The 25,474-nt window shown below is 41.5% G+C and overlaps 1 protein-coding gene across 1 annotated transcript in view; it reads right to left on the bottom strand.

Moving 5' to 3' along the window:
- Positions 1–4,102: 4,102 nt before the first annotated feature.
- Positions 4,103–25,474, bottom strand: part of NDUFA9 (NADH:ubiquinone oxidoreductase subunit A9) — a 41,056-nt gene continuing 19,684 nt past the window's right edge. Inside the window, exons 7-11 of the mRNA XM_025851881.2 lie at positions 23,077–23,144; positions 14,534–14,610; positions 9,337–9,432; positions 6,961–7,027; positions 4,103–4,398 (exon numbers count right to left, since the gene is read on the bottom strand). Of these exons, the coding sequence (XP_025707666.1) occupies positions 4,228–4,398; positions 6,961–7,027; positions 9,337–9,432; positions 14,534–14,610; positions 23,077–23,144 (479 nt within the window). The 3' untranslated portion in view covers positions 4,103–4,227. The remainder of the gene's footprint in view (positions 4,399–6,960; positions 7,028–9,336; positions 9,433–14,533; positions 14,611–23,076; positions 23,145–25,474) is intronic.

Here is a 25,474-nt window from a genome sequence, read left to right as displayed (position 1 = left end):
TTGTATATTGCAAAACTCAAGTTGCAAAACTTAACAAAAAAAACAATTTATTAAATTTTCACTTATAATTTGTTAAATTATTTTTAAAAATGAATTTCACTATCTCAGGAAATTTAAGCAACTAAATCATAAGAATCCCTCAAAAAAATTCAATAAGTGTATAATTAGAATGGGTGGGTTGAATATAAAAGTTTAAAAATTAGTTATTTCAACAAATTATATCATTTGAAAATTTCTAAATTGATAAATTGCCCTCCTGGAAACCTAAAAATTGACCTTGAAGTACAGTAACTACCACTTCTCTGTTTCCTGCCACTGAACTGTGAATTCACTGAGTGGCAAGCATCCTTGTACTCCCATCACCCAGCACAAGAATGGCCCGAAGGGTAAGTCATCCCGCAGCTGATATTATCTGCTATCTGCCAGGACTGTGATATGTGATTTATCCATATGCTCTTAAGAAACCTTAACCACAACCTATTTACACAGTGGAGGGAGGGAACAGCAACAACCCAGCCACCCAGCTGGGAAGAGTCGGAGCCCTGGCGGAACCCAGGCTGACTTCCAGGGCTGCAGCTTCCCTTAAGTTTTACATCACTAGTTGAATGGATGAAAATCTTTAATGCTGGGACTTTGGGCAGTATTATTTGAGCTGAGGAGACAATATGCATGTGCGAGACATGGACATAAATTGTCCCCCGTGGACAAGTGACCAGGACAGAGATAGAGAGCCAAGTGGAGTTTCCTGGGAACAATTTGAGAAAAGTGAAAAGGCTGTCTTCCCTAAGAGACAGAAAATATGAAGTCTGGAGAGAAGGAGATAAGCAACGGAGAAGAAGAAAATAGTTTTGACTTCATTTAGAAGGATCAGGAAAAGTACTGTCTGGTTCATGATTTATTCAATGGAGGCCCAGGGGACATTTCCTCCATGGTCAGTTGACTGTCGCGGCATTTTGATGTGGAGCTGAGGCACGATGCCAGGTAACCCAGATTAAACAGGATTCCTCAGGAGTCAAGGAAAATGAAAGAGAAAATTTCTGGCACTGGTCTAAGGAAGAAGCACGGGAGGGCAAGCCAGGAGGACAGCCCAAAGGAACAGTTATCAGAGGGGTTGGCAGACCGGGAGGTGAAACCCAGCAAAATCACCCGTAGAAGTTTGGTTATTGTGCTAATTCGGGGCAAACCACGAATAATGAATAATAATTTACCTAACTAAAGCTAGCACCAGAGCTACTATGGCAGCTTTTTTGCATTCCGAACTTCAAATGTGCACTCTACTGAGGAGTACTGCAGTGGAAGAAAATCCGAGGTCAAGTCAGAAGGCTGAAACATGGTGTGCCCTGGGCCTGTCTGGTAGAAGAGCCAACAGAGAATGTTAGGTGCTTGTGTTGCACAACTGGCAGGTAAGGGAGGGAAACGCTATACTTCTGCTCAGTGGTGTTTAAGATTTTTAAATTCAACCACTGTCACCTTGCCTAAACTCATCCCTTGACCCCCAAGATTACAACATACTTTCAAAAATTTCTGTGCATGGATCACAGCAATAGTTCTTAACAGGAGTGGTAAAGCCCCCTAGAGGCATCTGGAAAACCTGCGGGTACCTTTGGTTATCACGATGACTAAGGGGGCACCAGGAGCATTTAGCGGGCACAAACCAGGAGTGGTAGGCTTACCACAGTGGAGTCAGAACACAACCAATGAAGAGCTGAAACATACTAGAATCTAACTCTATTTTACAGATATAAGGGACATCTGGTATGGGTTTAAAATATATTGCATTTTGGGTTTTCCTTTTAAGATTTTAGAGAGCAAGTGAGCATGAGCAGGGGGTTGGGAGGGGGGAGGCAGAGAGAGAGGGAGAAGCAGGTTCCTCGCTGATCAGGGAGCCTGACGTGGGGCTTGATCCCAGGACCCTGAGATCATGCCCGGAGCCAAAGGCAGACACTTAACCGACTGAGCCACCCAGGCGTCCCCATGCTGCATTTTCTAAGAATGAAATTACTGTAAACCTAGGAAGGACTATATTTTGTTTTGTTCTGAACTTTATAAGAAGTTAGTTGTTCACTAAATACAGAAGCTGGTATCATGAACAGTGGCAGTTCTCAGTGTTTCAGTGACCAACACAACCCCTCCCCTGCGATGTCAGGCCAGTTTACACCTGTGCCCACTGTGACCGCCCAGTGGAGGCGAGCAAGCAACAACTTCCTCATGCCTTCCGTATGGCTGTGCACACATCAATATACGGGAGTACATGTTGCTTTATTATGTATTACCTTTGTTTCTTGTTTCTATTAATAGAACATTGTATTTTGATTGCATGTTATAGAAGCTATGACTTTCTTATCAGGATAATAAAGGATGCATTATAAAATATAAAAGGAGGTGTTGGTCATGACAGGAAAGAAAAACTACCGTGATTGAATCATGGTTTTCAGAGAAAGCAAGCATGTGGCACCATGAGTTATGATACAAATGAGAAACAGCACTGCCTGAACATGTAGATTCTGTGAGAGAAGATGCTGTACATTATAGAATTATGATCTCTTTTCAGATCACACCCACCCACATGTGTGCCTACCGGCTGGCTTGCAACCAACCAGGGTGTCACCCGAAATAAGTTATCTTCGCTGAAGACAAAAAGCAAAGCTGGAATTGGGCTCCTTTCCCTAGAACGTGATTCTCACATCTTACTGTGCAGAATAAACTGCCATGTTATTAATAAAAATAAAATCACTGAGTCTTTTTTCTAGAGATTCTGATTTAGTAGGCCTGGGTGGGCCTCGGCCACCTGAGTAATGGGAATGGCCCCCCACTATGATACAGCATTTCTGCACATCGGTGCTTTTCCGCTAATGTGCATACACATCTTCCAGGGCCCTTTCTAAAATGCAGATCCTGATCCAACAGGTAGCGCCTGGCATTCTGCATTTTTTTTTTTTTTAAGATTTATTTGAGAGAGAGAGAGCGAGCGAGCCTGAGTGGGGAGAAGGGGAGAGAAAGAGGGACAAATGGACTCCCCGCTGAGCACAGAGCCCAACTCGGCGCTCAATCCTAGGACCCTGTGATCATGACCTGAGCTGAAATCAAGAGTTGGAGGCCTAAATGACAGAGCCACCCAGGTGCCCCTGGCATTCTGCATTTCCAACAAGCTCCAAGGTGATACGGATGCTGTTGGTCCATGACCATAACTGAATAGCACACTTCTGTCCATTCGGGGACAAAGATTCTGGAGCATGCAGACAGCGCAGGTAGAGAACTCACCCTCCATATTCATATTCCGTACTCTGTGAGGACGAGATGGACATTACCAGAACTGAACAGGGTTTCCCTGGATATTCCCATCCTACCGGATCAAGGGGCTGCACTGCAGTAGAATACAGTGACCAACCTTGGGTCACCTCAAATGGCAGTGCGTCGGCTTCGCCACAAACTACAGGAGTTTTTAATCATACTGCACTGAGGGACTTGCCCACACCACACCAACTGTTCATGCAGATCTTGGCTGTGATGTTAACAGCTTATATAAAAAATTCTGATTCCTAAGCAGCGGCATTACTGAAGAGAGGCCGTGGCCCTGCCTCTGCACAGGAGAGAATCCACCCGCAACCACAGATTTGAAATCATCTAGATATTGTCCGGACAGCAGCGGGACAAAGGTCTCGGGGAGTTCGGATCCAAGCAAAGGACTGTGGGATTACTGCAAGTCGTTGGAGAACCCGTGTCTACAATGTTTCTACATGTATGAACTAGTTTTTTAAGTGTATGTAGATGTCATTAAGATAAATTTTTTAGAAATATCTTAAGTGTGAATAAGTTCAGGCTAGTTATGGGACACTAAATATTTTCTCAATTAATGGATATTAAAAGACAATCCCATATCACTCAGGGTCATCACAATATTTGGACATTAAAAAGGGGTTCCTGTCTTCCAAAACATATGCCAGACATAGCCTGACATAGGAAAATTCAAATCATTTCAATATTTCAGGGAATAAATGAAAAATATGTCATTATTAAATATGTATTTAAAGAAATTATGTATAAATTCTGAGTGACTGAACTTCTCATTTTATAAATGAGGAAAGAAAAAGCTGCAGCCGAATTTAACCTCAGATGGTTTAATAGAAGGATCTTATTCACTATATACAGGATTCTCTGATGACAGTGGGCTTGTCGCCAGCCGGGCGACCCGACCAACACAGAAAAACCAGGGCAGCACAGGGGCCACTAAAAGTTGACCGTCTTGGCCGGCTTCACGTCTTCCATTTCGGACAACAGCCAGCGGTAAGTACGATGGCGCCGCAGCACCTCAATGGCCTTGAGCTCCAGGGGTGTGGCCTGAATTCCAAGGTCTTCCAAGCCGGGAAGGTGAGGTAACAGCATGTCCGTGATGTGAAGCTGTGAACACACAGAACCATGGAGAACTCTGAGACCTGACCAAGAACACAAAGTGCTATCTCACCGAACTCTGAAACATTCAAGCTGGCCTTGAGTCCCATCCCTGAGACTTGTCTCCAAAGGACACGTGGCTGCTTTTGATTCCTGCACCTCACTAAAAGTAGACCACAGAAAAAAAAGAGTTTAAGTGAAGGAAAAAGGCAAGGTCACCAAATATCAGCACAAACAGCTCTACCCACGAACACAGAACACTGGCTCCAGATGAGCCATTCCCCAGACTGAACCAAATCAATCTGCAATGGAGAAGCACCAGTCACATTGTCAAGGTGGCTTCACAGGAGGTCCAGGAAGAAAATAAAACAGGGGCTAATGCAGAAGCAGCCCATTCCCCTATTCTCCCTTGTGCACGGGCTTCCTGCTTCCATTCGCACTGCTGAATTAAGGAGATTGTTCCTTGCTCATTAAGAGATAATCCATTAACCTTTATGTTCCTTCTATACTTCATCTGGTTGATCGACACTCACCAAGATCTAAAACACCAAACCCATCTTGTTTGTAGAGGAGAATGAGCTGGAAGACTTCCACGATCCTAGACCATCCACAAGTACATGAAGAGAATCAATTTTGACCAGAGTGCTGTGAGGCAGCCTCCAAATCCAAAGCCCATTCGGCCTACTGTATCCACACCCGCTCCATTATCAGTGTAAGAGGCACATTTGCACAAGATACACTCAAGTATTCAGACAGTCAGTCCTCCTGTCTGGTTTTTCATGAACGCAGAAGGGATATCTTGAAAACAGTCGCAGCTTTCCAGACACAGCCGGTCAGAGGGGAGGACCAGGCCTTCCCCATTCACATCTGCTCCCTGAGGACTACTTTCTCATCTTCTCTATGTTTTAACTTCTAGGTAACATTCAGAGGATCATGGGCTATTCTCGTTGAGAAAAGGTCAACAGGTCTTCAAAGGTAGAGACAATACAGAATTTTTATTTTATTTTGTGTTCTTCCTCGAAATACTTTTACCTGCAGTGTGGGAGACCAGAACGGGAGACAGCAAGACAGAAAGAGCCAGAGCTCTGGAACCCAACACACTGTAGAGGGACAAGACAGGCAGGCAGCCCAAGACTGGTCAAGAGAATGAGAAAGGAATAATCAACCTACTTGGATTAGGATAGGCAGAGTGGACACCTTTCTTTCAGCCAAAAATGTTCAATTTTATTGCATACACTTTCAGAATAAAAAGTTGAAAAACCAAACAAAACAAAGGGCCGGGAGAGGCAGGAGTTGTAGGATCTGGCATATATTTTGAGGGCTGCCTGAAGGATACCTGTTGATGGTCTACGGCTGTGCTGCCTAATACAGTAGCCACTGGCCAAATGTGGTAATTTTCATTTAAGTTGAATTAAAATTAAACTTAAAATCTTATTTTTGCTGTTGCACTAGCCATATTTCAAACGTTCAACAGTCCTATGTTGCTAGTTGCTACATTTTTTTATTATGTTATGTTAATCACCATACATCACATCATTAGTCGCTACATTTTGAACACTGTAGATTACAGAACATCGCCGTCACTGCAGAAAGTTATGCTGGACAATACTGGCTTAGACTGGTAAGAGAAAGGAGTAAATCAGGGGAGAATTCCTAGGTTTTTGGCTTGAGCAACAGAGAGAACAGTGATCTCATTAACATAAGATGAGAGAGGCCAGGAGAGAAGCAGGTTTGCAGTTCTATTTGTGGAGATGTTAAGTTTCAGAAAACTGTATTAGACCCAAATAGATGTAAGAGTCTGCAGCTGGGGAAGGTGGGGGCGATTCAAGGCTGGAGATAAAAATGCAGCTGTGAGCTCACAGACAGCAGCTTGGGGCATGGGACGAGGGGAGGGTCGTTCAGAGAATGAGCAAAGATACAAAAGCGCTGAGGAGAGAGCTTGTCAGTCCCCCAACATTTACAGATCAGGGAGAAGAGGGTAAACCAGGAAGGGAAACCAAAACGCATGGCCAAGTGAGAGGAAGAAAAGCAAGGGAATACGGAGATGGCCAGAAAACAGACTGGCAAGTGAGGGTTCAGGGAAAGAAGGGGTGATCATGGGTAATCTGGAAAAGAGCAGCTTGTGGGCAGAAATGGAATAAGAGCCTGAACAGAGTGGGTTAGAAAGACAGGTAAGCAACGGTTAACAACGGGAATAGACAGCTCTTCTGAAGAGTTAGGACTCAAAAGGACCCAGAAACAGGATGGGGGCTAGAAGGGACAAAGGGGAAGGGAGGGTTTTACCTTTAAAAAAACGGAGCCCTGAAGGCATGTCTGTGTGCCATTGGGAATGATCCAGCAGAGAAGGAAAACAGAGCACGTTGGAGGGAAACTAAGGCAGCACCCCCACAGCTGGAGCAGGCCGAGGGGGGGTGAGTTTCAGGGCCCAAGCCTCGGGGCTCACCTCAGGATAGCGGACAAGAGCATGCAAATAACCCAAGCCAGCAAGCAAACAAGACTCAGTTCTAACGTATCCATCTCTGTAGCTCTCTGCCCCGTACCTGGTCAGGCAGCTGTTCATCACATACTCACCCGCTCCACTTTATCCCTTGTTGTCCACGGCTCAAATGGACTCATTTCAAAGAGTCGTGCTACCCATCTGGAAAAAGGCATAAATATAACGCATGTGATAAGTGTCTCCATACCCAATACTGAAGCTAGCCTGCAAGAAGCACCAGGAGAAAGGCTGCCATAGAGGCAGAGGCTCACTGATTGTTTTGTTTTTAAGAAAATAACCAATATCCTGGCACCACTACCTGTGAGGTTACGTCTCCTCTCAAGCTAACCCAGCCTCACTGCCCTCACTGATAGCAGCCCTGTTCTCCACGGAAGACACAACAAATCCGAACAACTGAAAATTAAAGGCATTACTACCAACAAAACAAACAAAAAATATCTGACATTCAGAGAAGTCAGTGCCATCTAATCTAATTTAAACCTCAGACATTCAGATATGCTTCTGTTAAGAACGTGGGCCAAGTGGAGTAGTATTTAAGATGCAAATTGTTATCCTTAAAAGCAGGCGCCCCAAGGGAACCAAAAAAATTCAAAAGTAAGGAGAAGCCTAAGACGGATGATTCAAATCAGGAAGCAAACATAAAACCCAGGAGGAGAGAGCTGCCCGCTTCAATTAATGCCATCTCTCCACTCTTACTGAAAACAGGGTTTTCCTTATCTGCCACCGAGTTCCTGTTAAGTATCCTCGGGGCAGGGGGTTTCAGCCTGTATCCAGGGTGCCCTAGGAATTCCTCAGGGCCCCCACAGAGCACTGGGGGCAAAGGCTGGGAGTATGTACTCTGAGGATCACCCATCACTACAGCTAGAGCAGCTCTGCTTCTATCTGATTTACCTAGTAGGTCTCCAGGGGGTCACTGAATGCGGGGTTCCACAGCTTTCTAAAAACTTAAAAACATCACTCCAATGTGCATAAAAAAATGAAAAAGGAAGCTGAAGATGGGTCAAAATTTCTCCAGGAACAAAGTCTCAGATTCCAGACAACCTGTCCCGATGGCACTTTACTGGGCTATTATAGCGTAATTAAAACACCTCCCACAAACCTCCAACTCTTGTACTCTGGCTGTGTGTTAACAGAGGACCTCCGTTGTCCACTTCCGTGTCCTCGGTGGGCCACTCCGTTTGCATATGGCAACTCCACTATGCAGTAACTCTCAATTCCATGCACGGCCAAGGAAGCAGCTCCCAGCGGTCTGGCTGCACCAAAGCCACTATCAGAATGACCTCACTACCCACTCCAGTGGATACTTTTAAGTCCTTCACCTTACCTGACTTTTCTATAGCCTTTTATTCCACAACTACTGACTTAGTACCTACTGTGTGCCAAGCACTGTCCCAGGTACGGGAAGGGAAGCCTGGCTTCCCTTCTTGAAACAGTCATTTCCTCCCTAAAACACCCCCTAGAGCCCCTTGATATCTAGGCTTCCAAATGCTCCACTTTTTTCACTTACATGTCTGATGACTCACTTTGAGCTTCTTGATAAATTTCCCTGACTCTGCAGGTCCTTTAAACGGAGGTATTCCTTGTGCTTGGCCCCCAACCCGCCTCCTTTACATATACTTCATGCTCTTCCCTATGTCAGTCATGGAGTATTAAGTGAGAATGAAGCAGACGGCTTGAAAAACAGAACACCCCCAATAAACAGTATCATCACATTGCATTCTGCCTATTTTTCTGACATGTGTGTTAGATCACAAACGTTCTAAGGGTTTAGTATAATATCTTGAGTCCCTAGTGCCTTGCCTCAGACATAGTAGGCATTCAAGAAATATGTGTTGAATGAATGCAGGAGTGAAGTGCCATGTTGGTTTATAAGTCAATCCCTCGCAAACTGGATGGGAAGTTCTCCCCGACCAGACCACTAGTATGTGACATGATCATTCTGAGATTCTAAACCTGCAAAGGGAAGAAGTGAACCAAGAGGCAGGACAAGAAGAAAGAAGATAAGGCAACCACAAGGTCAAGTCTGAATCAACCTGGCTCCTTTCCCCAATTATATGATCAGACTGGTTTAATAAAGAAGGATCCTTTCCCACGTCTGGGTGGGTGATATGAAACAGAGGGAAATCTGATTGCTCCTTCAAACAACCTGCCGAGCAAGACACTTCTCCAAATTAAAACTCAGTGGTTTCTAATGAGAAAATCTGAAGAACTGCAGATTTAACCTCTCAACGCACGTTGTTTTTCTCATCCACACTAATCCACATTTCCCTTTCTTAGACACCTCTGGTTCTGTCCTAGACTAACATCAAGACATCAGGAGCACCTCCTAGTTAGAGATAGAGGCTCTACTGTAACGAACATACTCCCTATAACCCTAAATGACAGCATTACAAACAGATGTATGGAGTTAGCTCTATTTTAGAAGGCATAAAAAGAAACACTTCACTTACCGATAGGCAAAATGCAGCAAAGGGTACGGCAGGAAGGGTCTGTGAGCCATAGCAAAGACATACTGCACCAGGTCAAAAAGGAGGTACCGATTGGGCCTACAGAAAGAAAATTTACAGTTCTCCAAATTATTGGCTCCTTACAAATTTTCTTTTCAAATTTAACAAAATAACATTTTCTTTATGAAAGAGGAAACACATATGCACTGCAGTAAATACAGACTGGCACAAAGAAAACTCACCCATAATCCCATCAAAGATAAAGTTAATATATTTAATGTAGCCTTCTCATCCCCTTACATATACACATTTTTTTGCTCTTATAAATGTAAGATTACACAGGTCATCCTATTCTGTAATGTCTTTCATTTAACATTAAATCCCAATCACCTTTCTATGTCACTCAATATTCTAGCACATATTTAATGATCACATAAATTGCACTGCATGTAATCATAACTATTTGATAAATTCCCAACTTGGGGGATATTTAAGCTATTAAAATATATTTTTCCTTTATAAGATAATGCTTTAATGAACATTCTTACAGCAAACATTTATACTTATCCATAATTATGTATTTATAATGTATTCTAGAAGTGGAACTGGCTCAGAGTATGCTTAGAAATTTTAAGGCTTTTATTGAATACTTCCATACTGCCTTCCAAAAAGGTCCTATCAATTCACATAAAATGCTAGCAGCCCCCTCACCAAAAATGAGTTTAGTCATAAAATTCTGCCAATCTGCTAGGTAAAAAAGGTACCCCAACATTCTAATTTGCATTACTTTAATGATATTTATTTTTCTTTATACAGTTTTAGCTACATACACTTCTTTCTTTTCTCTTTTTCCTCCTGAAGTCCCGACTACAAAGAACAATTTGTAAGAATTCTTTATATATACGTATATGTGTGTGTGTATGTGTGTGTGTGTGTATATTTAGAGAGTGAGAGAGAGAGAGAGAAAGTACACATGCCCACGAGCAGGAGGAGAGGGAGAGGCAGACTACCCACCAAGCAGGGAGCCTGATGCGGGGCTCGATCCCAGGACCCCAGGACCACAACCGAAGGCAGACGCTCAACCGACTGAGCTGAAAGCAGATGCTCAACCGACTGAGCCACCCAGGTGCCCCAGAATTCTTTATATTTTAATGGAATATATATTTTTTACTGTTTGTAATATTTATTACAATATTTTGTAATATTGGAAATATTTTTTACTGTTTGTATTTTGCTTTTTAATGTTTAAGTGTTTTGTGGCATACACAAGTTTAAACATTTCACTTAAGCAAAAGTTCTGATTTATTTTATGGTTTGATTTTATATTTAGAAAACCCCTCTACACTAACCAGTGACATAAATTCCCACATATTTTTTCTTTTTATTTTAAAAGATTTCATTTATTTATTTTGAGAGAGAGAGAGCACAAGAGGGGGAGGGTCAGAGGGAGAAGCAGACTCCCTGCTGGTTGGGGAGTCTGATGTGGGGCTCGATCTGGGACTCTGGAATCATGACCTGAGCCAAAGCAGACGCTTAACCAACTTGAGCCACCCAGGTGCACCCCGACATATTTTTTCTAATGCTTTGGGGTTCTTTAATCCATAACATACTTTCCTTCTGCAAAGTATTTTTGTATTGATATGAGGCAAAGGTATAATACCATTTACTGAATCATCTACCCTCTCCCCATATTTTGAAATGTCACATACTATATATTCTTACATATATTTGAGACTGCTTCTGGACTTTCTATCCCACAGATCTAAATAATTTTGTACTGGTACAATCTAGTTTTTAATATTTATTATTGCTTATAATACATTTTAATATCTCTTCTCCCGTTTGCCTAGTCCCCTTTGCCTCAGAAAGCCTGTGAGAGCTCAAGAGTTGAATGAACGTAATTCAGTGAGAAACTCCTCGTTCTGACATTTTAACAAACAAAAACAAAAAACACGAAAATGTCAGCGAGGGGAACTATGAGACAAAGGCCTCAAGTAGCTTCCGTCAAGTTCCAGAAGGATTTGTAAGGATCACTGCAGGGCATACAAGCTATGCCAAAGAACAATTTGTAATCTTCACAATGACAAGCAATACTGGTATCATGGGTAAACTAATTATATGTAATATACTTGCTCTTCAGCTGCTCTGAAGCACTTTGTGTTCCATTAACTGTGACTCAAGGACCGGTTTAAGTGCCTCTGCGCACAGAGAAAGGCACACTGAAGCCTGTGTCTTTCCCAGCTTAGGTTTCATGGTTCAGCATCATAGTCATTCCTTTGCAAATAGTCTCAGCAAAACCTTGTCCCCCAGCCACCTCTCCACTATACTAGCGTAGCCAAGTCCCTCCTCTGGCTCATCAAAGTATCTGCCTTCTTTGTGCCAGAACCCCAGCAAGACAGAGTTGGAGAGAAAATACAACTGGGCTCCCTGGCTTCACCTGTATTTCTGATCACTAACTTCAGATGGAAGACTCCGTTCTGCTTTGCTACCCTACTATGCTCTCCCAAGAGGTGTTCTTCTGTGTTCCCAGGGAATACTTCCTATCTTCTCCTCGGTCCTCAAGGTTTCCATATACCTCTCTGACCCACTCCACCCTGCCTTTTAGCCGATGATCTCCCCACACATCATCATTTTCTTAATGGTGCCTTCTAAAGTACAAAAATTTTCCATTTTGGTGGAGTCTAATTGATCAGTTTTTCCTTTTATGAAGTATGCTGTTGATATCACATCTAAAAAATCTCTGCCTGAGGCACCTGGTGGCTCAGTTGGGTAAGCGTCCAACTCACGGTTTTGGTTCTGGTCATGTCTCCGGGTTGTGAGATCGAGCCCCGTGTCCAACTCCACACTCAGTGCCAAGTCTGCTTGAGAGTCTTTCACCCTCCTTCTCCTTTCCCCTCTGCTCCTCCCCCCATTCACACTCCCTCTAAAATAAATAAATAAATACATACATAAATACATAAATATCTTAAAAAAGTAAAATAAAAAAATCTCTGCCTAGCCCAAGGTCTAGATTATTTTTCTTCCAAAAGTTTTATAGTATTAACTCTTACATTTAGGTCTCTAATATATTTTGAGTTAATATTTTCATGTATTGTGTGAAGTTAAGGGCGTATGGTTCAATTTTTTGCATGTGGATTTCCCAGGACCATTTGTGGAAAAGATTATTCTTTCCCCACGAAGTGTCACTGCACTTTTGTCAAAAATCAATCATCCATAAACACAAAGGTTGATTTCTAGACTATCAATTCTGTTTAATTCATCTATATTCTATTCTAATGCCAGTACTACAGTCTTTATAACTGTGGTTTTAGAGTACGTTTTGGAATTAGGAAATTTAAGTGCTCCAACTTTAGTCTTCTTTGTCAAAATGGTTTTGGCTATTGTGGATCTTTGCATTTCCTTATAAATTTAGAATTAATTTATCAATTTTTGCAAAAAAAACAAAAAAACCTGCTGGACTATAGACAGGATTGGGTTGAATAAATAGATGAATTTGGGGAAAACTGCCATTTTAACAATATTGGCTATTTCAGTCCATGACCATGAAATGTCTGTTTACTTAACTCTTCTTTAATTTCCCTCAGCAGTGTTTTGCAATTTTCTAGATACAGGTCTTGTATTTGTTAAATTTATACCTAAGTACTGTATTCTTTTGATGCTACTGTGAATAAAATTATTTATTCATTTTATTTTGATTGTTCATTTGCGAATATATGGAAACTGAGTTTTATATACCAATCCTGTACCTTGTGACCTTGCTGACTTTATTAGTTCTCAAAGTTTTATGTACATGTGTGTCTATCAAGAGATATTTAACAAACGAATGATAAAATAGACCAACATCCTATAGTTAATAACTATGAAAAAACTAGGAGCAAAATTAAGGTCCTATGCTTTTGCCTTCCCCTCAAAGTGTCTGAGAAATGAGCAAAGTTTTCCCCTGGGCTAAAGAGACAAAAAGAGAAACGCAGGTGCCTATCTAGAGTTTCGCACACACAAAATGCGTACGCTGCCATGCCTAGCACTTCCTCTCCCACCAACATGCCGAACAAGTACGGCGCACTGCAGCTCAGCAAAGAGACCAGAGGGGGCTGACCTGGAGCTGAACACACTTTTTGTGACTAATTCTCCTGGAGTATATAACTCTGTGCTAACACAGTGAACTAGGAACTCGGAGAGGGGCACATATCTTGCAGCTACTAGATACAAAAACACAATATGATTTTTTACACTGACAAAAATTTTACTTAAACTAAGCCTATAACAATAGTGAAAAACATAACAATGTATGAATTCATAATCCTGGGAATACATACTATGTTTCCTGGCTTAAAGAGAAAAGTGTCTTTTCTCTGGAAGCAAATATTTCTTAGGAATTAAGCTATCACTTAATTGTTGAATCAGATTCTCACCTTTCACGGAACATCGGGTGTCATTAGTTTGCTTCACAGAATGACAGAGTTCTGGGTCAATTATTAGGTGATTTGGTACCTATCAATCTGGTGGACTGAGCCTTAATTTTTTCGTTTTAGTTAAGTCAGAAAAAAGGTCCTAAATCCAGCTGTGACAGGATTTAATAAAATGAGGTAAGTCACACAGCTTAACTGTGCCCCATCTGTCCTAAGAGCAAAGAGAGCATATCATAAATGATCAGTCTTGCACAGCACAAGCAACTGTACCCTAAACCATCCATGTCCAACCTTTTGGGGGCATTGCACTACTCTTATCAAAAGCAATTTAATTTTGCAACTGTACTTATTCCCTAAAAGTATTCTGTTTGTGTTTTTGAATCTATAGTAATATCCTTTATATGTTAAAACATCACTGGAGTACTACAAAACCATCCTTGGTGATCACTGGACTAAGTATATGTAATAGTCTAGGGCAGTTGGTTCTCTCAGACTTTGGTGACAGAAAAATCACTTATTAAAGCAGATTGCCCAGTTCACTCAGAATTCTGATTTAATAGAACCGTTCAGGAGATTGTGACAATAGTGGCCTTTGGACAGCTCTTTGAGACACACTGACCTCAGGGCTAAGGGAATAAAATTTCTGGAATAAATAGGGTTGAAGAAAAATACTAAAAATGCAACAAATAAATCTGTAGTGACATGTTTAGAAGTTATTGTTCTTGTAAATCATTACAATTAGTCCATTTTAACAGGTAGCACAATTTTAAAGTCAAACTCTAGTCACCTACCCAACGAAGGCAAAAGATTTCCCTCTGGAATCTGGATCCTTAATTGCATTCACAATTCCTTTCGATACATCTACAACCTATAAGAAATCGTAACACATGTTTAAGTAATTGTTGAAAGAGAAAAACAGAGGGATGGGGAGATGGGAGGGTGAGAGGGAGGGAGGGAGGGAGGGAGGGAGGAAAGCAGGCCACATCAATCACAACTAAAAAATAAATTTAAAAATAAGTTCAACTAATGGCATTGTCCTTTTTCTTTTTTTTTTTAAAGATTTTATTTATTTGACATAGAGAGAGAACAAGTAGGCAGAGAGGCAGGCAGAGGGAGAGGGAGAAGCAGATCCCTGGCTAAGCAGGGAGTCCGACACGGGACTCGATCCCAGGACCCTGGGATCATGACCTGAGCTGAAGGCAGACGCTTAACGACTGAGCCACCCAGGCGCCCCTGGCATTGTCCATTTTTGAGAAAGCTCCTTAAAGAACCCACTCCTCAAGGGCTCAAATGGTCTGCATATTGGAAGGTTCACCTACATATTTTTCCTAGTCAGAACATGTTCACACTCACACAGCTGCTGAGGCCTTCCGATTGGACTCTGCTCACTATCTCTGCAATCTCACCCCTTATCACTCATCCTGACGCTGTTACCATGCCACACAAATGACTAGGCAGAATCCTATGGAACTGCCAATATCCTACCATTTTGACTTTCCCAAATAATCATCCTATATGATTTCAGACCCCATGGTTTTCAACCGGGGGTGATTTTGGCTTCTCCTGGAAGGCCCTTTCGGCAAAATGCCTGGAGAGGTTTGTAGTTGTCACAACTGGGGAGGTAGTGCTACTGCCATCTGGTGGCCGACAGCCAGGACTGCTGCTGAACATTCTACTGTAATAGCCCCTCCAACAAAGAATTATCCGGCCCAAAATGTCAACAGTGCCACAGATGAGAAACCCTGTTCTCAGCGGAGCAAGATGGCGGAGGAGTAGGAGACCTGGATTTCGTCCGGTCTCAGGAATTCAGCTGAAGAGGGATCAAACCATTCTGAACACCTACGAACTCAATAGGAGATCGAGGAAAAGAATAACAACAACTCTCTGAACAAAAAGCGACCACTTTCTGGAAGGTAGGACGTGCGGAGAAGTGAATCCGAGGCGATATTCGGGAGGATAGACGGCGGGGGAGGGGCCTCCGTCGGCCGCTTCTGGCAAGTGATAAAGCCGCGGAGCACAAAATTGGAACTTTTAGAAGCCAGCTCGGCTGAGGGACATCACTCCAGTGGCTAAGCCAGGGGTGGAACCCTCGCGGGACAGTGTGGTCTCAGGACCCTCGGGGTCACAGAAAGACCCGGGATCCCTGAGTGTGGCACAGCTCCTAGGTATCGGAATGGGGAAGCCGGCTGCAGAGACAGAGGAGGAACAAGCTCTCAGCTCCGGGTTGCCATAAACTGTGATCGGTGACAGGCCACTGATTCTCCAGCAGGGACCCAACAAGCAGCAGATCTGGGGAGACTCCCCTCCCTCCCCCGGGAGGAGCAGCGCAAGAGCGCACCGCAGGGATCTACTGGGTTTGGAGACTCCACACGGGGTCGGGTGCCAGAGATAGAAACGCTCGGTCACAGGCCGGGTGAGCACGGAATACGGCCGGAGACCGGGGAGACGGGAGTGACTGACTGCTTTTCTCTGGGGGTGCACTGAGGAGCGAGGCCCCGAGTTCTCGGCTCCCCCGGGGCAGAGTTTGGGAGGCCATCATTTTCACTCTCGTCCTCCAAAGCTGTAGGGAAAGCTTGAAGGGAAAAAAAGCTCCCGAGAGCAAAACCGAGCAGATTGCTTAGCCCGGAACCGACAAGGGCGGGGCAATTCCGCCTCCAACAAAGACATTTGGGGCCCATGGCAACAGGACCCTCCCCCAGAAGATCAGCAAGAACAGCCAGCCAAGACCAAGTTTACCAATCGATGAGAATGGGAGAACTCCAGCGATAGAATACTGCACTTAGAATTCATGGCTTTTTTACCATGATTCATTAGTTTTCAAAGTTAATTTTTTTAACTGTTTTTTTTTCCTTTTTCCAACCAACATCTTATCAATCCCTTTTTTTAAAAAAAATTTTTATTTTTCATTTTTAGAGTCATATTCTATCCCTTCATAGTTGTTACCTTTATTTTTGGCATATATATATATAAGTTGTTCTCTCTTTAAAGTTTTGAGATAGTTTCTTCTAACATATCAAAATATACCCTAAATCTCTAGTGTATGGCTTTTTTCCAGTCTCCTGCCTGATCACTTTCTTTCCCCCTTTTTTTCTTTCTTTCCTTCTTCTTAATCCTCTTCTTTATTTTTTCAAACACTTCCTGATCAATTCCTTTAAAATTTTTCATAACTTTCATTTTTACAGTAATATTCCATCCCTTCATCGTATCAACCCTTATTCTATACATATATAAGACTTTCTTTCCTTAAAAATTTAGGAGGCACTTTCTTCCAAAGCACCAAAACACACACAAAATCTAGTGTGTGGCACTGATCTATGCACCAGCCTGATCATATTTGATCATATTCTGTTTTTTTTTTTTTTTTGGTTTGTTCTGTTTTTGTTTGTTTTTATCTTTTTTTTTCTTTTTTTCTCTTTCTTTTTTCTTTCTTTCCCTTTCCTTTCCCCTGGTTTCAGGTCTTTTCTGATTTGTTTAGAGTATATTATCTGGGGACGTTGTTAACCTGTTAGCATTTTGTTCTCTCATCCATCTATTCTCCTCTGGACAAAATGACAAGATGAAAAAAAGCACCTCAACAAAAAGAAGAAGAGATAGTACCATCGGCCAGGGACCTACTCAATATGGACATTAGTGCGATGTTGGACACAGAGTTCAGAATCATGACTTTAAAGATACTAGCTGGGCTTGAAAACACCATGGAAGTTATTAGAGAAACCCTTTCTGGAGAAATAAAAGAACTAAAATCTAACCAAATCGAAAAGCCTATTAATGAGGTGCAATCAAAAATGGGGGCACTAATGCTAGAATAAATGAGGCAGAAGAGAGAATCAGCGAAATAGAAGACCAAATGATGGAAAATAAAGAGGCTGAGAAAAAGAGGGAGAAACAACTACAGGATCACGAGGGCAGAATTCAAGAGATAAGTGATTCGATAAGACGAAACAACATTAGAATAATTGGGATCCCAGAAGAAGAAGAAAGAGAGAGAGGGGCAGAAGGTATATTGGAGCAAATTATAGCAGAGAACTTCCCTCATGTGGGGAAGGAAACAGGCATCAAAATCCAGGAGGCACAGAGCACCCCTCTCAAAATCAATAAAAAGAGGTCAACACCCCGACATCCAATAGTAAAACTTACAAGTCTCAGAGACAAAGAGAATGTCTTGAAAGCAGGTCAGGAGAAGAGATATGCAAACTATAATGGTAGAAACATTAGATTGGCAACAGACCTATCCACAGAGACCTGGCAGGCCAGAAAGGACTGGCAAGATATCTTCAGAGCACTAAACGAGAAAAATATGCAGCCAGGAATACTATATCCAGCTAGGCTCTCACTGAAAATTGAAGGAGAGATAAAAAGCTTCCAGGACAAACAAAAATCAAAGTAATTTGCAAACACGAAACCAGCCCTCCAAGAAATATTGAAAGGGGTCCTCTAAGCAAAGAGAGAGCCTAAAAGCAGCATAGACCAGAAAGGAACACAGACAATATATAGTCACAGTCACCTTACAGGCAATACAATGGCACTAAATTCATACCTTTCAATAGTTACCCTGAATGTAAATGGGCTCAATGCCCCAATCAAAAGACACAGGCTATCGGATTGGATTAAAAAACAAGACCCGCTGATGTGCTGTCTGCAAGAGACTCATTTGAGACCCAAAGACACCCCCACATTGAAAGTGAGGGGGTGGAAAACCATTTACCATGCTAATGGACACCAAAAGAAAGCTGGGGTGGCAATCCTTATATCAGACAAATTAGATTTTAAACCAAAGACTGTAATAAGAGATGAGGAAGGACACTATATCCTACTTAAATGGTCTATCCACCAAGAAGATCTAACAATTGTAAATATCTATGCCCCGAACATGGGAGCAGCCAATTATATAAGGCAATTAAAACAAAAGCAAAGAAACACATTGACAACAATACAATAACAGTGGGGCACTTTAACACCCCCCTCACTGAAATGGATAGATCATCTAAGCAAAAGATCAACAAGGAAATAAAGACTTTAAATGACACACTGGACCAAATGGACTTCACAGACATATTCAGAACATTCCATCCCAAAGCAACGGAATACACTTTCTTCCTAGTGCCCATGGAACATTCTCCAGAAGAGATCATATCCTAGGTCACAAATCAGGTCTCAACCAGTACAAAAAGACTGGGATTATTCCCTGCATATTTTCAGACCACAATGCTTTGAAACTAGAACGCAATCACAAGAGGAAAGTCGGAAAGAACTCAAATACATGGAGGCTAAAGAGCATCCTACTAAAGAATGAATGGGTCAACCAGGAAATTAAAGAAGAATTTAAAAAATTCATGGAAACCAATGAAAATGAAAACACAACTGTCCAAAATCTTTGGGATACAGCAAAGGCAGTCCTGAGAGGAAAGTATATAGCAATACAAGCCTTTCTCAAGAAACAAGAAAGGTCTCAAATACACAACCTAAACCTACACCTAAAGGAGCTGGAGAAAAAACAGCAAATAAAGCCTAAACCTAGCGGGAGAAGAGAAATAATAAAGATCAGAGCAGAAATCAATGAAATAGAAACCAAAAGAACAGTAGAACAGATCAACGAAACTAGGAGCTGGTTCTTTGAAAGAATTAACAAGATTGATAAACCCCTGGCCAGACTTATCAAAAAGAAAAGAGAAAGGACCCAAATCAACAAAATCATGAAAGAGGAGAGATCACAACCAACACCAAAGAAATACACTTATAAGAACATATTATGAACAACTCTATGCCAGCAAATTAGATAACCTGGAAGAAATGGATGCATTCCTAGAGATTATCAACTACCAGAACTGAACCAGGAAGAAATAGAAAACCTGAACAGACCTATAACCACTAAGGAAATTGAAGCAGTCATCAAAAATCTCCCAACAAACAAAAGCCCAGGGCCAGACGGATTCCCTGGGGAATTCTACCAAACATTTAAAGAAGAATTAATACCTATCCTTCTGAAAGTGTTCCAAAAAATAGAAATGGAAGGAAACTTCCAAACTCATTTTATGAGGCCACCATTACCTTGATCCCAAAGCCACACAAAGACCCCATCAAAAAGGAGAATTACAGACCAATATCCTTGATGAACATGGATGCAAAAATTCTCTCCAAAATACTAGCCAATAGGATCCAATAGTACATTAAAAGGATTATTCACCATGACCAAGTGGGATTTATCCCTGGGCTGCCAGGCTGGTTCAACTTCCGCAAATCAATCAAAATGATACAATACATTAACAAAAGAGAGAACAAGAATCATATGATCCTCTCAATAGATGCAGAAAAAGCATCTGACAAACTACAGCATCCTTTCTTGATCAAACTCTTCAGAGTATAGGGATAGAGGGTACATACCTCAATATCATAAAAGCCATCTATGAAAAACCTACAGCGAATATCATTCTCAATGGAGAAAAGCTGAGAGCTTTCCCCCTAAGGTCAGGAATGCAGCAGGGATGTCCACTCTCACCACTGCTATTCAACATATTCAACATAGTATTAGAAGTCCTAGGCACAGCAATCAGACAACAAAAAGAAATCAAAGGCATCCAAATCGGCAAACAGGAAGTCAAACTCTCACTCTCTGCAGATGATATGATACTTTTGTGGAAAACCCAAAAGACTCCACCCCAAAACTGCTAGAACTCATACAGGAATTCAGTAAAGTAGCAGGATATAAAATCAATGCACAGAAATCAGTGGCATTCCTACACACCAACAAGTCCAAAGAGAGAGAAATTCAGGAGTCGATCCCATTTACAATTGCACCCAAAACCATAAGTTACCTAGGAATAAATTTAACCAAAGTGGAAAAGGATCTGTACTCAGAAAACTATAAAATACTCATGAAAGAAATTGAAGACACAAAAAAATGGAAAAACGTTCCATGCTCATGGATTGGGAGAACAAACATTGTGAAGATGTCAAGGCTACCTAGAGCAATCTACCCATTCAATGCAATCCCCATCAAAATACCATCCACTTTTTTCAAAGAAATGGAACAAATAATCCTAAAATTTGAATGGAACCAGAAGAGACCCCTAATAGCCAGAGGAATGTTGAAAAAGAAAAGCAAAGCTGGTGGCATCACAATTCCGGACTTCCAGCTCTATTACAAAGCTGTCATCATCAAGACAGTATGGTACCGGCACAAAAACAGACACATAGATCAATGGAACAGAATAGAGAGCCCAGAAATGGACCCTCAACTCTATGGTCAACTCATCTTTGACAAAGCAGGAAAGAATGTCCAATGGAAAAAAGTATCTTCAACAAATGGTGTTGGGAAAATTGTACAGCCATATGCAGAAGAATGAAACTGGACCATTTCCTTATACCATACACAAAAATAGACTCCAAATGGTTGAAAGACCTCAACGTGAGACAGGAGTCCATCAAAATCCTAAAGGAGAACACAGGCAGCAACCTCTTCCACCTCAGCCACAGCAACTTCTTCCTAGAAACATCGCCAAAGGCAAGGGAAGCAAGGGCAAAAATAAACTCTTGGGACTTCATCAAGATAAAAAGCTTTTGCACAGAAAAGAAACAGTCCACAAAACCAAAAGACAACCGACAGAATGGGAGAAAATATTTTCAAATGACATATCAGTTAAAGGCTAGTAACCAAAAACTATAAAGAACTTATCCAACTCAACACCCAAAGAACAAATAATCCAATCAAGAAATGGGCAGAAGAAATGAACAGACATCTTTCCAAAGAAGACATCCAAATGGCCAACAGACACATGAAAAAGTGCTCAACATCACTCGGCATCAGGGAAATCCGAATCAAAACCTCAATGAGATACCACCTCACACCCGTCAGAATGGCTAGAATTAACAAGTCAGAAATGACAGATGTTGGCAGGGATGTGGAGAAAGGGGAACCCTCCTACACTGTTTGTGGGAATGCAAGCTGGTACAACCACTCTGGAAAACAGTATGGAGGTTCCTCAAACAGTTGAAAATAGAGCTACCATACGACCCAGCAATTGCACTACTGGGTATTTACCCCAAAGATACAAATGTAGGGACCCGAAGGGGTACATGCACCCCGATGTTTATAGCAGCAATGTCCACAATAGCCAAACTGTGGAAACAGTCAAGATGTCCATCGACAGATGAATGGATAAAGAAGAGGTGGTATATATACACAATGGAATATTATGCAGCCATCAAAAAAATGAGATCTTGCCATTTGCAATGGCGTGGATGGAACTGGAGGGTGTTATGCTGAGTGAAATAAATCAATCATAGAAAGACATATATCATATGATCTCACTGATGGGAGGAATTCTTAATCTTAGGAAACAAATTGAGGGTTGCTGGAGTAGGGGTGGGTGGTGGGAGGGTTTGGGTGGCTGGGTGATAGACATTGGGGAGGGTAAGTGCTATGGTGAGCGCTGTGAATTGTGCAAGACTGTTGAATCACAGATCTGTACCTCTGAGACAAATAATGCAATATATGTTAAGAAAAAAAAGAAGAAGAAGAAGATAGCAGGAGGGGAAGAATGAAGGGGGTAAATCGGAGGGGGAGACGAACCATGAGAGACGATGGACTCTGAAAAACAAACTGAGGGTTCTAGAGGGGAGGGGGGTGGGGAGATGGGTTAGCCTGGTGATGGGTATTAAAGGGGGCACGTTCTGCATGGAGCACTGGGTGTTATGCACAAACAATGAATCATGGAACACTACATCAAAAACTAATGATGTAATGTGTGGTGATTAACATCACAATAAAAAATTAAAAAAAAAAAAGAAACCCTGTTCTCAACATAATATGGAACCCAACATGCTCTTACCTCTGGACTCCTGTACATACTGTTCCTTCTGCTTGGAATGCTCTTCCCCAAACACCTTCGTCTGACTTGCTGCTAACCATCTTTAAGGTCTTACCTTCAATGCCGTTTCCTGTGGGAGGCTATCCCTGAACCTCAAGTCTGGATTCAGTGTCCCTCTGCCATATTACATAAATCCTCTCCCTATCACAGCACTTACCACACTGCATGACAACTGCTTTTCTAGCCTGCCTCTGACTGAGGCCAACACGAGGAGAGCAATCTGTGTCTACTTCATATCTCTATATTCCCAGTGATGTGTACAGTGTGCCCAGCACATTCAATCTATTTTTCTTAAGTGAGCAAACAAGTGAACACACAGAGAATACATGTACCTCTTAGGTAAACTGAGAGGCAAGCAGTTGGAGCAAGTTGAAAAGAAAATGATGGAGTTACAGGTTTAGGATAAAACCAGAAAACTGATCACCTGCCTCTGAATCCAGCCAAAGCCCCTTCATCCGGATACTTACGTATACTGGTTGCTTCACTGTCTTCTTGCCCAAAGAAATAAGAGGTACACCACCAAACCAACGAGTATCTGGCAGAGGAAAGAGAAGTATGCTTTAGAAGCCTTCAACTACTAGAAGCCTCAGCAATATCCACATGCTCCAGGTTAGCAGAATCATTTTGCAAAACTGAAATAATGGAATAAATGTAGCGGACACTGAGGAAGCTAATGGGCAGACATTTGTCAGATAACAAACACGGAAAGGAAAAAGGCCAAATTCTTAAGGACGTGGAGAGCACGGGAAAATGGTCAAATGGCTTGGCCACTTGGTGCATGGCCACTCCCAAGATGGGACAATCACTGCACGCCATTCTAAAGAGGAACACAGGAATCAGTAGATCAGCAACACAACATGGGTAACTCAGAAAAGACCGCTCTGGTAAAAAAATGGAAATTTAGGATATGATGAATGCATTACCACAAATATGTGGGAAATGAAAAGATTATTTAATACATGGTGCTGATACAATCATTTTACTAAAATGAGGAAAAAGAGAGGAAGGGAGGGAGGGAGAAAAGGCTCACATCTCACCATAAACCAAAGCAAATCCCAAGTGGATTGAATGTAAAGGTTAAAAAAAAAGCCTTACAAAAATTTTTTTAAAGTAGACATTATTTATAGGAGCATCAAAAAGAATAAAACACTCAGGAATAAATGTAACCAAGTTGGCTAAAGACTTGCACATTGAAAACTGTAAAACACTGCAGAAAGAAAACTTTTTAACTATTTATTTGAGAGAGAATAAGAGAGTGGGGCAAGGGGCAGAAAGAGACGGGGAGAGAGAATGTCAAGCAGACTGCAAGCTGAGGGCAGAGCCCGACGCGGGCTTTATCCCACGACCCTGAGATCATTACCTGAGGCAATACCAAGAGTTGGATGCTTAACCAACTGAGCCACCCAGGCGCCCCACTGAAAGAAATTTAATAAGCCACAAATAAACAGAAATGCATCTCATGTTCATGGTGGAAGACAACACTGTTAATATGTCAAACCACCCAAAGAAATCTACAGGTAATGCAGTCCCTATCAAAATCCCAATGGTATATTCTGCAGAAGTATAGAAAGCTCCATCTTAAAATTCATATGGAATCTTCAGGGACCCCAAATAGCCAAAACTATTTTGAGAAAGAAAAATAAAGTTAGATCATATGGGAGATTTCAAAACCTTCTACAAAGCTACAGTAATCAAGATCCAAACAGTGGCATAAAGATAGACATATAAACCAGTGGAATAGAATAGAGAGAAATAACTTTTGTATGTATGGTTAAATGATTTTTTTGACACAGTGCCAAGACCATTCAATGGGGAAATGACAGTGTTTTCAATGACATCAGTTTCAATGATGCTGGGAGAACTGAATATCCATATATAAAAGAATAAAGTTGGACCTTTACCTTACACCATATACAAAAATTAACTCAAAATGGATCAAAGACTTAAACATAACAACTACAACTACAAAATCCTTATAAGAAAATATGGGGGAAAGTTTCATGCGACTGGATTTAGCAATGATTTCTTGGCTATGATACTAAAACATAGGAAACAAAAGTAAAAACAGGTAAGAAATGAATTTGGGGAATGGAGGGAAGACAGTGACATAATTCAGTCCAAATCAGATGATAAATTTTATTTTATTTTAATTAATTAATTAATTTAGTAGGCTCCATGCCCAGTGCAGAGCCCAACACGGGGCCTGAATTCACAACTCTGAGATCAAGACCTGAGCTGAGATCAAGAGTCAGAAGCTTAACCGTCTGAGCCACCCAGGCAACTCAGTAAATTTTATATTATATGTTTTCTACCATAATTTTTTTTAAATTGGAAATTAATACAGAATGTGAAAAGACATGAGCAATCAGGGTGAAAAAACACAGGATAAAAATATCTAAATTGGATAAATGAACTGTGGTCTATACATACAATGGAATATCATTCAGGTATAAAAAAGAAATGAGCTATCAGCCATGGAAAGACATGAAGGAAGCTTAAATGCAGAGGCTAAGTGAAGGAAGCCAATCTGAAAAGGCGACATAGCATATGATTCCAACTATATGATATTCTAGAAAAGGCAAAACCATGGAGACAGAAAAAGATGAGTGATTGTCAGGTATTAGGGGTGCAGGTAGCAGGGTAGGGAGGGAAGGGTAAGAAGGTCGAGCACAGGAGATTTTTAAGGCAATGGAACTATTCTCTATGATAATCTAATGGTAGGTAGACGTCATTATACATTTGTCAAAATCCACAGAATGTACAACATAAAGAATGAATCCTAATGTAAATTATGGACTTAATAATAATGTATCGATATTGGCTCATCAATTCACAAATGTACCACACTAATGCCAGGTGTTAATA

The sequence above is a fragment of the Callorhinus ursinus genome, unplaced genomic scaffold (assembly GCF_003265705.2).
Source record: "Callorhinus ursinus isolate GAN/ISIS: 27379988/994484 unplaced genomic scaffold, GSC_fseal_2.0 scaffold74, whole genome shotgun sequence".
NCBI classification, from domain to species: domain Eukaryota; kingdom Metazoa; phylum Chordata; class Mammalia; order Carnivora; family Otariidae; genus Callorhinus; species Callorhinus ursinus.
The sequence above is the reverse complement of the archived record's forward strand: the minus strand, read 5'-3'. Positions and strand labels throughout refer to the sequence as shown.